The sequence below is a fragment of the Arachis hypogaea genome, chromosome 8 (genome assembly GCF_003086295.3).
Source record: "Arachis hypogaea cultivar Tifrunner chromosome 8, arahy.Tifrunner.gnm2.J5K5, whole genome shotgun sequence".
Classification (NCBI taxonomy): domain Eukaryota; kingdom Viridiplantae; phylum Streptophyta; class Magnoliopsida; order Fabales; family Fabaceae; genus Arachis; species Arachis hypogaea.
In genome coordinates, this window is record NC_092043.1 from 31,949,568 (window position 1) to 31,964,154 (window position 14,587).

The window sequence follows — 14,587 nt, forward strand, 5'->3', positions numbered from 1 at the left end:
GAAGCTGACATTCTTTATTGTTATCGTGTAAGGTTTTAGCATTAAATAAAATACTATATACTTTAGAATAATGAGACTCGTTTTTACATTTTCGAATTTTAAAAAGAAAAACAAGCATAATATATTATATCTATAGATTTTTGTCAATGAATTGAATGATATTTCTAGAACATTTGTAATTTGTAAAGGAAAACAAAGATTATCACCCTAATAACGTGAAGTAATTAATATTGTAAGAGAAAGAAATTGTTAAAACTAAAAACAAAATGAAAAGAAATGATATCAAATGAAATCACACTTATTGTTTTTCCTTTAAAATATTAGAATCACAAAGTCCACCTACTCCCAACATTTGTTTGTTTTTCTTTTTCTTTTTTTTTTCTTTTATTTTTTTTATTGAATACACATTCATTCATTGACACCAAACCCCTTAGCCCTCTCTGAAGGCTCAGGTAGACAAGTAGTATTTCTTCATCATTGAGCTTCATCCACATCACACCACAAATGGGTTCTGTAAACAAAGAGTCCCATGAACCACTCCTAGCTCCTCTTCATCACCACCGATCATTCACCGAAGCTGGTGCCGGAGATGGAGAACTTGAAAGGATACTCTCCGACACCTCCCAGCCACTCCTCAAGCGCCTTGGACCCGCCACGTGGATCGAGCTCAAGCTCCTGTTCTTCTTGGCTGCTCCGGCCGTCGTCGTCTACCTCATCAACTACCTGATGTCTATGTCCACGCAAATCTTCTCCGGCCACCTCGGCACCCTGGAGCTGGCTGCCGCTTCCCTTGGCAACACCGGCATCCAAATCTTCGCTTATGGCCTCATGGTGAGAAAATTGATAAAGTGAAAAACTGTTTGATGCTTCAATTCAATTCAAGACTAACTTATTTTGATTTTGATTTTGAATTAGTTGGGAATGGGGAGTGCTGTTGAGACGCTATGCGGGCAAGCATTCGGTGCTCAGAGATTCGAGATGCTTGGGGTGTACCTTCAAAGATCAACGGTGCTGCTTTCACTAGCAGGCGTGGTGTTAACGGTGATCTACGTGTTCAGCGAACCAATCCTGGTGTTCCTGGGAGAATCACCAAGAATCGCATCAGCGGCAGCGCTCTTCGTGTACGGACTAATCCCTCAAATCTTCGCGTACGCGGTGAACTTCCCGATTCAGAAGTTCCTTCAGGCGCAGAGCATCGTGGCGCCGAGCGCCTACATCTCGGCTGCGACGCTGGTTCTGCACCTGATAGTGAGCTGGGTGGTGGTGTACAAGGTGGGGCTGGGGCTTCTTGGAGCGTCGTTGGTTCTGAGCTTGTCGTGGTGGATAATTGTGATAGCGCAGTTTGTGTACATTGTGAAGAGTGAGAGGTGCAAGGACACGTGGCGGGGTTTCAGTACGCAAGCGTTCTCCGGGCTGCCGCAGTTCTTTAAGCTTTCGGCGGCGTCGGCGGTGATGCTCTGCCTTGAGACTTGGTATTTCCAGATCCTCGTCTTGCTTGCTGGCTTGCTCCCTCACCCTGAGCTCGCCCTCGATTCTCTCTCCATCTGGTAATTTCTTTCCCATTAACACTATTTTATTTATTTTTTTATTTATTTCATATTCATATGCTCTTAAGTAATGAAATGTGTTACACCTATTATATACATTAGTGTACTTTATGTTTCTATTTTGGAGAATGACAAGTGCCAATACATTTAGTAAATATCAATGATTAATTATTATTTGATATTTATTTCTTTGAAGGAAATAATAAAAAGAATTTATAATATTTACTGATTGTTGATTAATTTTTATTATTTTTCAAAAGTTATTTGCATAATAATGTTCACTTAACCAATTTAATATATTCGTGTGTATCGGCTGTGGTTGGTGAGATGCACTGTTGAGTGGTGAATGAACATGCAAAAGTAGGCAGTGTTATTATAGAATTGATAAAAAATAATTGATTTTTTTATTTGAACGTTTAGTTTACACTTTACACACACATATATGCATGTGTGTGTGTGTGTCTGTGTGTGTGTGTGTTTGTGGTAAATTGGAGTATTATATTTTGCTGTGTATGTACTGGTAATAAATATATATTAAATATTTTATGAATGAATGATGATTGTTACTGCATCATTTAGATCAGATGCCACTGTAAAAGACAGCTAATGATTTGTCAACATGTACCCCTTAATTAATTAATGTTTAGATTTAAATAACAGCACACTTATCAAGGTATATACTAAATTAATATATTAAAATTAATTATTCAAATTAATAATCAGTATAAAATATATATTAAAAATAAATTAAGTTATATATATATATTCATATATAAATATATCATAATTAATTTTAGTAACTAAATTTATTATATAAATAATGTCAATAAATAATAATTCAAATGAGATAATTTTTTTTATATTTATTTAAAAATTATAGTTCAAATTTTCTTATTTTTGATAAAAAAAAAATTGTGTATAAATAGTATTTTTAATATTCAATATGCCAATATGGTAATTTTTGACCGTTGTTGGTTAATTCTTTTTTATTATTAAATATTTTTGATGTCCCGAAAGTACCTTTCTACGTTTTTGAGTTAAATTTTGCCTTTTCTTCCCTCACATTGGAGTTCTTTAAATTCTTTTTAGCCTATTTAGGTAGGTAGCATTTAGAATACGAAACACGAGGTCCTCAACTTTGTTATTTTTCTAGTGATAATTTTGTTCTCTTCTTTGTTTTTTCCTCTATATAGTTTCTTGTTTTTATCGTGTGAAAGCTGATGATTCAAACCTATATACTTAAATTTGGATTGAAACTTGCATATAATAGAAGATTCTAATAAATACTCGATGACAAAGATGTTCGTCGGATAGAACATGTGAGGGTAGTAGCTAGCAACGTGCTTGTGAAAGAGAAAGCTTGAGAAACCCCATTGAATAAATAATTCATTCTAATTCTAATTTAACGAGATTTCTTCCACGGAATATCAATTTAATAAGATTAAATTAGAATGAATATTCCCATATTGATTCTGAACATCCCACACCTCCTCCGAACCCACCACCAAAAAAAAAAAAAAGTCTGACAAGTGAGCATTGGTCATTCTTTTGTGGGGTAGATGAGGGTGGGGGTTGGGGATTGCATTAATATGAGGAAGACAAACTATGGTGCACATCATTATGGTGGTTAGTGATGCATGATTTGACTGTTATCCTCTTAAAATAAAATTACTAACAACATATTCTGAAACCACACATGTTAATTATGTCAATAATTAACATACAAAAAGCAAATATTATCTCTGGTGTTAATTTGCTCTTCAAGTTAGTAAAGCAGCCACCATTTTTTACTTTTGACTAGTACGTAGCTAGGTCAATGGCCCATTAGTTTATTCACATGTTTCTTGAAATGATTAAACTGCAGTACCACAATATCCGGGTGGGTGTTCATGATATCTGTTGGATTCAACGCAGCTGCCAGGTTTGTTATCTAGATCCATATACTACTACTCATTTTCACATTCGAAAAATTATAATTTTGACAAAATAAATTTTAATTTCTGTTTTTGGGAGAATAAATTCTTAAATATTAACTCTTTTTGACAAAATGGACTAAATTAAGGATTAAGTCATTTTGTCAAAGGAAGTTCACACTTGAGATTCATTGTGTTACAAACAAAAGTTGAAGTTCGTTTTGTCAAAATCAGATCCTTTTGAGTTCTAAAATAGCTATTTATTCATTTTAGAAATGTAATGAATTAATGTTTAAGCAGCGTGAGGGTGAGCAATGAACTGGGAGCATCAAATCCAAGATCAGCATCATTCTCAGTGGTGGTTGTGACAATTATTTCATTCATAATATCAGTGATTGCGGGACTTGTGATACTTGCACTGAGGGATGTGATTAGCTATGCCTTCACTGAAGGGGAAGAGGTGGCTGCTGCTGTATCTGATCTTTGCCCTCTCCTTTCATTTGCCATTGTCTTGAATGGCATTCAGCCCGTACTCTCAGGGGTGGCTGTTGGATGTGGATGGCAAACATTTGTGGCATATGTCAATGTTGGTTGCTATTATGGAGTTGGTATCCCATTGGGTGCCCTTCTCGGTTTCTATTTCAATTTTGGTGCTAAGGGAATATGGCTGGGAATGTTAGGTGGAACCGCAATGCAAACAATTATTTTGGTGTGGGTCACATTTCGAACCAATTGGCATAAAGAGGTAATCAAATACCACTACTACCTCTGCAATAATTCTTATCCTTCCGTTATAGTGGTAATAATAATAATACTATTATTATTTGGCTAATTGTGATTTGTAGGTAGAAGAAGCAGCTAAGAGGTTGAGCAAATGGGAGGTGGAGAAGAATAAGCCAATTCTTGACTGAAATAATTTTGAAGCACTTAACTTCTTTCTCATGGATTTAAGTGGGGCTAGACTCTCTAGTGACCTTAATTTTATATCCTTTAATTAATTTTTTTTGGGCTGGACTCTAGTGAGCCTAATTGTATGCCCTTTAATTATTTTTCTTTCTAAAATAAAAAAGCCAATTAAAAATAATTAGTGATATGTATAGACTATTATATATATGTCTTTTTATTACTGTGTTTGGTTCTGAAAACAGGATAAGGCAAAACACTGAGAACAAGACACAAAGAATAAAGATATAAAAATTAGTGTTCTTGTATTCTGTTTAGTGATAAATTGAAACAAATTACGCAAATTTAATTTATTTTTATTTTTTTAAAGATATAATAATAAAAAAATATAACTATAAAAAATTAAAAAACATAATGAAAGAAAAAATAAAAAATAATTTATATATCTCTAAATACAAAGTCTCTGTCTATGTTTTATTTGCCAAACATGTTTGTGACTATGTGTCCTATTGTGTATCTCAGTGTCTCAATGTCTTTTCTGTTAGAATAAATACAAAATACACTAATTTAGTATAAAATTTCTATCTATATCTCATTTGTCAAACATAATTTTATTTTTCTATGTCCTATCCTTCTAAAATCTAAACAAACTCAACCTTAGCTATTTCATAATTTATAATGAAGTCTATAAAGCAAGGTAGAAAAAGAATAAATAAAGGATCATACGTTTCCCCCTTTTTTTTTCCCTTTGATTGGGCTATATTGGGCGTTTGGGTCGATATTTGGGCTTTTATTATTGTGTTTTCAGTGGGAAGTTTAATGTCGTTACTTGAGATTGTCTCCTGCTTCCGTCCAAAAACAAGATTGTCTCCTGCTGGGCCCGCATTGTTCAACTAAGATAACTTGTGTTTTTTTTTTTTGGTCCTAAGATAACTTGTGTTTGATACCATAAACAATATTCTTAACCTATGTGGGCTAGTTGTTGGTTGGTCCTTTTTTATCAAAAAAAAATCTCGATTTCCCAAATCTTTTTTTTTGGACGGTGCCAGGCTCACAAAGGACCCAAAGCACAATAAACGGGCGAACCACCTATGACCCACCCTACCAAATCTGCTAGATGATGATTGTAGAGGGGCCTCCAGACCCCGTTTTATTTTTGATATGTAATTTTCTGCTGGGCTTTTAAGCCCCATTTTAACTACCAAAAAAAAAATAAAAAAATACAAGAATATTTGTATATTAAAATTAGTTATTATATATTATAAATATATATTGTTTAACTTAATTTTAATATATATTTTATATTTTAATATTAATTTTATACTAATAATTAATTTTAGTATACACCTAACATAATTAAAATAAAAAGTTCTATAATTTGCAAATTAAAAAACTAGTTGGGTAATTTTAGTCATTTTTTCTTTTGGGGGGTTCTATTAGGTGGTGTCCCGTTTATATATCAGGCAACTAATTTCTAGCTCCGAAATCCACTATAGATAAGAATAAGACATTTTAAAAGTGAGAAGAGAGTTTTATGTTTCTTTATGTACTATCATTCACCGAGTTGATACTAGATAGATTTTTATTTTTTTGAGATAAGGCGATAAAAAGTTATAACAGGACCTAATTAAATTAAATATTTATAAAAAATAAATGACAATGCATAGAAATTAAAAGCTTCATAATAAATACATTCAAACTCAGTGTCTTTGTCTGGTGGGTCTAAATTCTGATTTTGTCAGCATATTATTACAATAGTGAGTGGTCAGTTTCAGTTTAATATAGTGCAATAGTACATATACATGTATGCGGTGGTCATGGTCTTATAAATATGTGAGAAGTTAACTACTAATTAATTAATATATTTACTAGGGTTGTTGAAGGAAGATTCGTGGCAGTGAGTCCAGTGGAGAGTGAATGAATGTGAAGTATGGGTACGTAGTGGAAAATGGAATTGAAGGTATGAAAGAGAAGGGTGACAGTGATGGAAATTGGAACCTATAAGAAGGTGATGAGACAAAAATTTATATAGGTGGTTGATATATAATCATTAGGGTAAGTGAAATAAGGATCGTAAAATAAACAACAATTTTTTTAATTTGAAATAAAAATTGGCAATATTCTTGCAACCTATGGAGAATATAATGGTAACCATTTTAGTCTTCACGAGGTTTAATTAAATGAAGCGAGGAATTCATCATTTTTAGGAGGCAGCTCTCTTTGCTGCACTAAGAATTCCGATGTCATATATTTTATATTATATTAATGTTATATATTATAGTATGGTATTGCTTTAGTAATCGATTTCACTTGGTGTCCAACTCACCTTCAAACAATTAGAAATAAATAAATAAAAATGTCTACAAAGGTTGTTTATATTTAAATATTAAAAGGGGGGGGTTATTTTTTAATTTAAAATTTCTGAACTGTCGATCTGTATCAAGATAGTGTTTATTAGATTTCGGTTAATCTAGTTTGTCTTGGATTTATTACTATGACAGAGAATCTATCAATACTAAATCTTTTTCAATATAAAATAATTACTTTCCCTTTTCTTTTTCTTTGAGAATCAGTTCAATTAACTTCTATGGCAAGCATGTGTTAAAGAATGTGTTCTGTACATTATTTGTCGATAATATAGTTCACGATTGGCATCAATTTTGTTGCTTTTATCAGTACTATTATACTTTTGTTTAAATTATTTATAATTACCAATTTATCTAATGGCCATTAAAATTTAATAATCTCACTTTTATTAAGAGAGTGATGTCCAATAAGTTACAAAGTAAACTAATGACCCCCCACTCTACATACTTTAAAGACATGAGATGACTAAGATGAGAGATATATATTTTTTTGTATTGTCATTTGATAGTGTGAGATTTACTTGTGTAAACTCTACATCATATCTTCTTAAATGTGCTCCTTAATTTTCTCTTTTGTGCACCACTCCATTTCATCCTACCCACTGCATTCCATTCCCACTTGTGCAAGCATTTTATTCTAAGCGGATATTTTAACTGTCACATAAAAATAATATTACGAATAATTAGATAAAACAATATGTTTGATTCAATTATTTAATAATTTATAATATTACTTTTCATAATTATTTTACAAATATACATAATTTGCATATTTACTGTGTTTATGTTTTATGATGATTTTCACCAATATAAGGAATTACTGAATTAGAGACATTCTGTTGAAAATGAAATTCATTTAAAAAATTAAAAAAAATTGTTGGATTTTTTTTGAAAAATATATTTAGAGAGACAAACTAATAAAATATTTAAGCAATTTTTTAAGAAAAAAGTTCAAAGATTAGTTGCTGATAAAAAATAATAACCTCTAATATTTTTCATTCTTTAATTATAAATTTGGCTTATAATTCATTCTCTGAGTATTGTAATTAGAAAAAAATAAATTTACTCTACAAAATTTAATTTTTGAAAATTTAAAACAAATAGAATTTGTCTCTGACAATTTTTAGTTATTCTCATATTTTTACAAATCATTGATATATTTATGGTTAATACTAAGAAGATAATAATTAAAATTATCTTATATAATATAATATCTACAATTTTATATATATAACATTTATAATTATATATTTATTATGTTTAAAATTTTATAAGTATTTTAATAATAATTAATAAATATTAAATAAAATAATTTTAGACTATTTTATTATCTTCTAAATATTATTGTATAGTTATATTGCTTTTTTTTTTTTGTACATTTCACATAATTTTGTACTGTATACAAATTTTTTACCCTAACACTATATTGTATATTATATTCGGCGTATGCTTAAATTGCCATAGTATCATTATAAATCATTATAATTGGTAAGAAAAGTCTTAAAAGATAAATGTTAATTTTTTTTTTCAAAACTACGTTTTCAAATAAAATATATAAAACTTTGAAGATTCCAATACATCTAATATATAAAAAATTTAAAATCTTATGACCCGTATAAATATATTGTGAAAATTTTTTATTTCTACTATCTTCATGTTTAAAAGTTAAAACTTTGTGCAAGCGAAAAACCAAAACAATTATTATTATTTGATGTAAAACTTAAACTCATACGTATCCTAATACCTATTACTAACTATGTTGACTTGGTTGACTTCTAATTTGAACTGTTGCTGTTACCTCTTCAGTCTTCATAGCCACCAAAATAATCTCTTTGCAGATGGCAACCCTCACCATGCCCACGAGTCTCATTCTTTTCACATTGTCCATATTTTTTCCATCACAAAGCCATTAATATTTGATTCAAAGCTTTGACTTGTCACATATTCTTTCCTTTTTTAAAGTTTTCCTTCTTCAAGTGAACATATTCTGTCCAATTTAGCACCCCTTTTTAATTTTCCTTTCTTGTACCACCATTTCTGGGTTGGAACCATGCTCATTCATGAACCTGGGTTTCTTCTTTTGCTCTTACTTCATTTCTAGTTCCTTTACCAGCTAAATTCATCTGGGAACCCATCAAAATGTGATTTTTCTTCCATCCCTATGAGTTTTCTGGTGTTTTCAGATTCTGGGTGACCACAAGTTTGAGTCTTTATGGTGAAAAGTTTGGTGGGGTTGGCTTGAATTTTTGTGTGCTACAAAATATGAAGTCGTTTGTTGTTTCCCACCTTGTGATTTGGACCATCTTTTGTGGTGGTATTTTCTGCAGTAGGCCTGCAAGTGTGAACATTGGTGCAGTCTTCACCTTCGATTCGGTCATAGGTAGAGCTGCAAAGGTGGCCATGAAAATGGCCGTTGATGATGTCAATGCTGACCCTAGAGTCCTCAATGGCACCCACCTCAACTTGATAATGAAGGATGCTGCCTGCAGTGTCTTTCTGGGAGCTATTGGAGGTGGCAAGCTTGATCCTTGAGCACCTTGTTTATAGTATTTCTATTTTTGTTTTGAATTTAAATGATTCGTCAAGTAGTTTGGTTTTCTAGCATATGTCATGTAACAATTAATTGCTTAGGAAACATTTCACATGATTAAGTGATGTCCCTTTTAGACAATTCTAAGTTTGAATGCCGTGAGGTTCTTAATGTTGTTGACTTCTGCTTCTAAAATTCTCAGTCAATATCCAAGGTTTATTGTTCTGTTTTATGATGTTTCATGATGCATATTACTACCTTCTTGCATACTTGGTTATAGGCTTATAGGTATTTGTGACATTATCACATTCATTTCTACCTTAATTAATATAATTTGCTTTTTAACAGCAGCTTATTACTTAATGAGGTAGTTCTTGTTGATTTCTCATTTTGCTTCACTGGTTTTTTAATTACTCAGACTTCAGTTTATAGACATTGTTCACTGGATGCATATGGATCAACTTTAACAGGAAGTTCTTGTAAATTTACATTACCTGAATTGAACCTCTGTATACAGCTTTTCAGGCACTCGAGGAAGGGATTGTAGCAATGGTTGGTCCACAGTCGTCTTCTATAGCTCATATGGTATCTCAAATTGCTGATGCTCTCCATGTGCCTCTTGTCTCATATGGTGCCACTGATCCTACCCTGTCCTCCCTTCAGTTCCCTTACTTTTTTCGTACTATACAAAGCGACTTGGAGCAGATGATTGCGGTAGCTGATCTAATTGAATTCAATGAATGGAAGGAGGTCATTGCTGTATACTTGGATGATGATTATGGAAGAAATGGAATGTCGGCTTTGAGGGATGAACTTGAAAATAGGAGATTGAAAATTGCTCATAAGCTACCTTTGAGTATTCAGTTTGATCCAAATGAAATCACCACTTTGCTGAACCAATCCAAATTGTTTGGTCCTCGTGTGTATGTTGTTCATATCAACCTGGATCCAAAACTGAGATTTTTCAATATTGCCAACAAACTTAAAATGATGACCAAAGACTATGTTTGGCTAGTCACTGATTGGCTCTTTGCTACCTTAGATTCTTTCTCCACAGTGAATCAGACCTCTCTCAGTGTTCTCCAAGGGGTTGTTGGTTTTCGTCAGCATATTCCAGATTCCCGAAAGAAGAGAGGTTTCGTTTCAAAATGGAGAAATGCACATAAAGGTATGCCAAATGGTAGTTTGAATGCCTATGGATACTATGCTTATGATACAATATGGGCAGTTGCGCGATCAATTGACAGATTCATTAGATTGCATAATAATATTACCTTTGTAGTTAATCACGAGAATAAGCCATCTCACACACAAGGAAATGATCTTCAGCTTGACAAGCTCAAAATCCTTGCTAGTGGATCTGATCTGGGCAGTATATTATTACAGTCAAATTTTACTGGTGTGAGTGGTCGAGTTCAGTTTAATTCAAACAGGAATATCATAAGTGGTGGTTATGATGTTATAAATATCAATCAGAGTGCAATGACTACGGTTGGTTATTGGTCTAATTGCTCAGGCTTTTCAGTCATCCCCGCTGAAAATCTTAAGACTAAGAAATGTAAAAGGTTAACTCAAGATCATAAGCTTGGCAATATTACTTGGCCTGGTGGAGGGACAGAAAGACCCCGCGGCTGGGTGATTGCTGATAATGGAAGACCACTGAGAATTGGAGTACCACGTAGAGCAAGTTTTGTTGAATTTGTGACTGTGAAGGATCATCAAATTCTAGGGTACTGCATTGATGTCTTCAACAAGACCCTGGAATTTATTCCATATGATGTTCCTTACCGTTTCATCCCTGTTGGGAATGGTAAATCAAATCCAAGCTATGATGAACTCGTGAAAAATGTTGCTGACAGTGTAAGATAATTTGCATATTTCCTTTATATAGGCAGTGATTTTGGTTTTCCTGGTTATAAAGAATGTTTTGATGTTTTCTATATCCTTGTTTATGATTGGAAGTTTGTTTCAGGTATATGATGCAGTTGTCGGCGACATTGCAATTGTGACGAACCGTACACAATATGTGGATTTTTCTCAGCCTTATGCAACAACTGGCCTTGTTATAGTGGCTCCTGTCGACAATGCAAGATCAAATGCTTGGGTGTTTCTCCAACCATTCACAGCAGATATGTGGTGTGCTACGGCTGCTTCATTCGTGATGATTGGAGTGGTTATATGGATTCTTGAGCACCGAGTCAATGATGACTTCCGTGGTCCTCCTAAGAGACAACTGGTGACAGCGTTTATGTAAGCCTTTAAACTAAAATTATTTCTGAATTTCCCCCCATTGATTTGCTATGTTTACACCTACAAGTGTTAGTTCAGTGTGATTCAATTAACTTTTAAGACTTTGTTTATGAAATTTGATGCAGCAATATATATATTCCACTATTCACCTTGTGTTTTAGATTCTAATAACTCCTTGTTGTTATTTGTTTTTCAGGTTCAGCCTCTCAACACTGTTCAAGACAAACCGTAAGAAAATCTTTCTCTTTCACTTTTGTATATCCAATTCTGTGATCCTGTATAGACTGTGTAGTTTCTAAATAAAAAACCACAGAAAAGATAAATAGTTATGAATATTTTCTGAGGCTTTCTTGCTATAATGGTAAAATGATATTTAAGGTATATGAATTACACTTTGATCTGATGGTCTTTTAAAATTTTCATGAAATCAGAGGAACGGACGGTAAGCTCGCTATCCAAAATGGTGATGATAGTCTGGCTTTTCCTATTGATGGTGATCACTGCTAGCTATACAGCAAGCTTGACTTCAATTCTTACAGTGGAGCAGCTCTCATCGCCCATCACAGGAATCGATAGCTTGATTGCGAGCAATTGGCCCATAGGATACCAAGTAGGATCTTTCGCTTACAGCTATCTCACGGATAGTCTTTATATATCAAAATCAAGACTTGTTCAGCTAGGCTCTCCGGAGGAATATGCTAAAGCTCTGAAGAAGGGGCCCTCTAATGGAGGGGTGGCGGCTATCATCGATGAGCTTCCTTACGTGGAGTTATTTCTGTCAAAAGAAACTGGGTTCGGTATCATTGGACAGCCATTTACCAAAAGCAGTTGGGGATTTGTAAGTTCAAAATGATTATATGCATGGTAGAACCAAACATTCTATCATGAAACCTTTTTGTCCCATACATAATGTTCAAATTCTTAAACTCTAGTTTGAAGCAGAGACTTGTAGGACTATACAGAACTGCATTTTAGTCATTTGGTTCTTTGAAAATCTGTTATGACTATTTGTGTCATTTCCTGACATATTTTAACATTGAATCAGGCTTTCCAAAAAGAGTCTCCTCTCGCCCTCGACATGTCCACGGCTATTCTAAAACTCGCCGAGAGCGGAGAGCTCCAGAAGATACATGACAAGTGGCTCTGCAAGATGGGTTGCTCTGAAAAAACAACAAGCAACTCCAAGCCTGACCAACTTCACTTAATTAGTTTTTGGGGTCTGTATCTGTCATGTGGTGTTGTCACACTCGCCTCGCTTTTGGTGTTTCTTCTGCGAGCGATTCGCCAATACGCTCGCTTCAAACGACGGGAAAAGGACATTGCTGTCGCCTCATCGTCGGAACCATCAAAGACCAGCAGCCATTGTTCCCAGGTTCTCCTTAACTTCTTCAACTTCATTGATGAAAAAGAAGAGGCCATAAAGAAAATGTTCACTCAATGTGACAATCCTGAACCTCAAGTCAGATAAGAGAGTATTGGTTCATGGTTCTGCTGCTAAAAGTGATTCATAAAATTTGTAGGTTTTAGTAAACTCATACACTCAGAAGCTTTCTAATCTATGTATAGTAACAATAATCTGTTCCAAAGAATAAAATAAAATAATATAATGTTGGCCATGTATACTAGTACTAAGAAGTGTTACTCTACTAACATGTGATTTTTCTTTTCAAGTAATAATGATGTCAACGCATGAATCAAATGCAATTGTTATAATCTTGTAGTAGTTTCATCAAAACATAGACTTTTCTTTCATAATTTCTCAGAATAAGATTTTCTCCATTTTTTATAGCCAATTCAGTATGATTATGTTATATAACTATGTTAGTTATATAAATATTAAAATTAAAGTAATATTTTTTATATTTTAATAATGTTTTTTTAAAATATCATAACTATGAAAATTACCGTCACGTAGTCGTACTAAAATCTACCTTATATTATATGATATGATTAGGTTCATTTATGTACCAAAAATAATCAAGCAATTATTAATATTACATAGGCTATTGACTAGAAATTTGAAGTCTACCCTAAAACTATAAGAGAAAAACCAAGGGTCCTACAGGCATGTGCTCATAAAAATTAGAGTGGAGCAAGTAAATCAAAATGTGAATATGTAATGCGGGAACCAATCAGACAACTCTATCTACAGTGTCGCATTTTGTGTCAAATGACAAAAATATGGTTCATGTGTTGTCTTTATCCCTTTTCCCTCAATTTGGACCCACTTGTCTGAGGTGAATAAATTTTGTGGTGCTTAAGCTAACACTCAATTTGTAATTATTGGTATATAAGTTCACACTTTATATTTTGTGTCAACTAACTTTTCTTCTTGTTTTTAAAATGTTACTCCCCTCTTCTTCTTTTTTTCTCTTTTGTTGTAAATTAAATATCGCTTTTTAATTTCAAAAAGTTATGAATTAATTTTATTTATTATACTCTCTATTATTAATTGAAAAAATTAAAAAAATTGAGAATTAATGGAGATAAAGAATAATACTAATATACTATAATTTCTTTCTTTTGATTATTTATATTTTTAATAAAGTTTAATAATTATTTAAATAACCATGCACAACTAGAGAAATAGTTCATTTGAAAAAAAAAAAAAGAATTATGTTGTGTTAATCCTAATTTTATCACGCTAATCTTAATCCAAAATCTTAATTTTTTAAAAAATTGTTCAAGTTAACTGACATTATAGTTAATTTTTTATTCTTTTTCTTTCCCATTTAGTTAGCCCCTTTTAAATGCCTATTTAATATTTATTGAAGAACATGGATCCATATCAGAATGATTTAAAGTTTATTTATTAAGAAATGTATAAATCAACTTTAATTAAAAAGCAGGGAGAAAGAAATACGCAATTATCTTCCAAGATCCTGAAAAAGAAAAAGCAAAGAAAAGACATCAAAGAAGAAAAGAAAATAATGAAAGATACCATCATTAACAATCTATTGGCAAGAGTAAAGATCAGTATCATCTATCTATTTATCTATTTTTATTATATAAAAATTAATACTAATTTTTTATATATTAGATTTAAATTATATATATTTTTAATAATGCTACATCATC

At 32.5% G+C, this 14,587-nt stretch overlaps 2 protein-coding genes across 2 annotated transcripts; both read left to right on the forward strand.

The window, feature by feature from the left end:
* On the forward strand, positions 1-4,671 carry LOC112707006 (protein DETOXIFICATION 40). Its single transcript, XM_025758548.3, has 5 exons — positions 1-831; positions 916-1,547; positions 3,412-3,468; positions 3,761-4,205; positions 4,306-4,671. The coding sequence occupies exons 1-5, from the start codon at positions 505-507 to the stop codon at positions 4,369-4,371; spliced, it is 1,527 nt and encodes a 508-aa protein (XP_025614333.1). The 5' UTR covers positions 1-504; the 3' UTR covers positions 4,372-4,671.
* A 3,671-nt stretch (positions 4,672-8,342) lies between these two features.
* Positions 8,343-13,129, forward strand: LOC112707007 (glutamate receptor 3.7). Its single transcript, XM_025758549.3, has 6 exons — positions 8,343-9,241; positions 9,777-11,119; positions 11,232-11,509; positions 11,706-11,737; positions 11,941-12,347; positions 12,555-13,129. The coding sequence occupies exons 1-6, from the start codon at positions 8,992-8,994 to the stop codon at positions 12,975-12,977; spliced, it is 2,733 nt and encodes a 910-aa protein (XP_025614334.1). The 5' UTR covers positions 8,343-8,991; the 3' UTR covers positions 12,978-13,129.
* The last annotated feature ends 1,458 nt before the right edge of the window (positions 13,130-14,587 follow it).

What these genes read in the sequence shown, in the direction of transcription:
- LOC112707006 (XM_025758548.3), top strand. Translation starts at nt 505, where the DNA reads ATGGGTTCTGTAAACAAAGAGTCCCATGAACCACTCCTAGCTCCTCTT. An exon ending in CTCGATTCTCTCTCCATCTG is followed by an intron (nt 1,548 to 3,411) that starts GTAATTTCTTTC and finishes ATTAAACTGCAG; the next exon opens with TACCACAATATCCGGGTGGG. An exon ending in GGATTCAACGCAGCTGCCAG is followed by an intron (nt 3,469 to 3,760) that starts GTTTGTTATCTA and finishes ATGTTTAAGCAG; the next exon opens with CGTGAGGGTGAGCAATGAAC.
- LOC112707007 (XM_025758549.3), top strand. Translation starts at nt 8,992, where the DNA reads ATGAAGTCGTTTGTTGTTTCCCACCTTGTGATTTGGACCATCTTTTGT. An exon ending in TGAAAAATGTTGCTGACAGT is followed by an intron (nt 11,120 to 11,231) that starts GTAAGATAATTT and finishes AGTTTGTTTCAG; the next exon opens with GTATATGATGCAGTTGTCGG. An exon ending in CCAAAAGCAGTTGGGGATTT is followed by an intron (nt 12,348 to 12,554) that starts GTAAGTTCAAAA and finishes ACATTGAATCAG; the next exon opens with GCTTTCCAAAAAGAGTCTCC.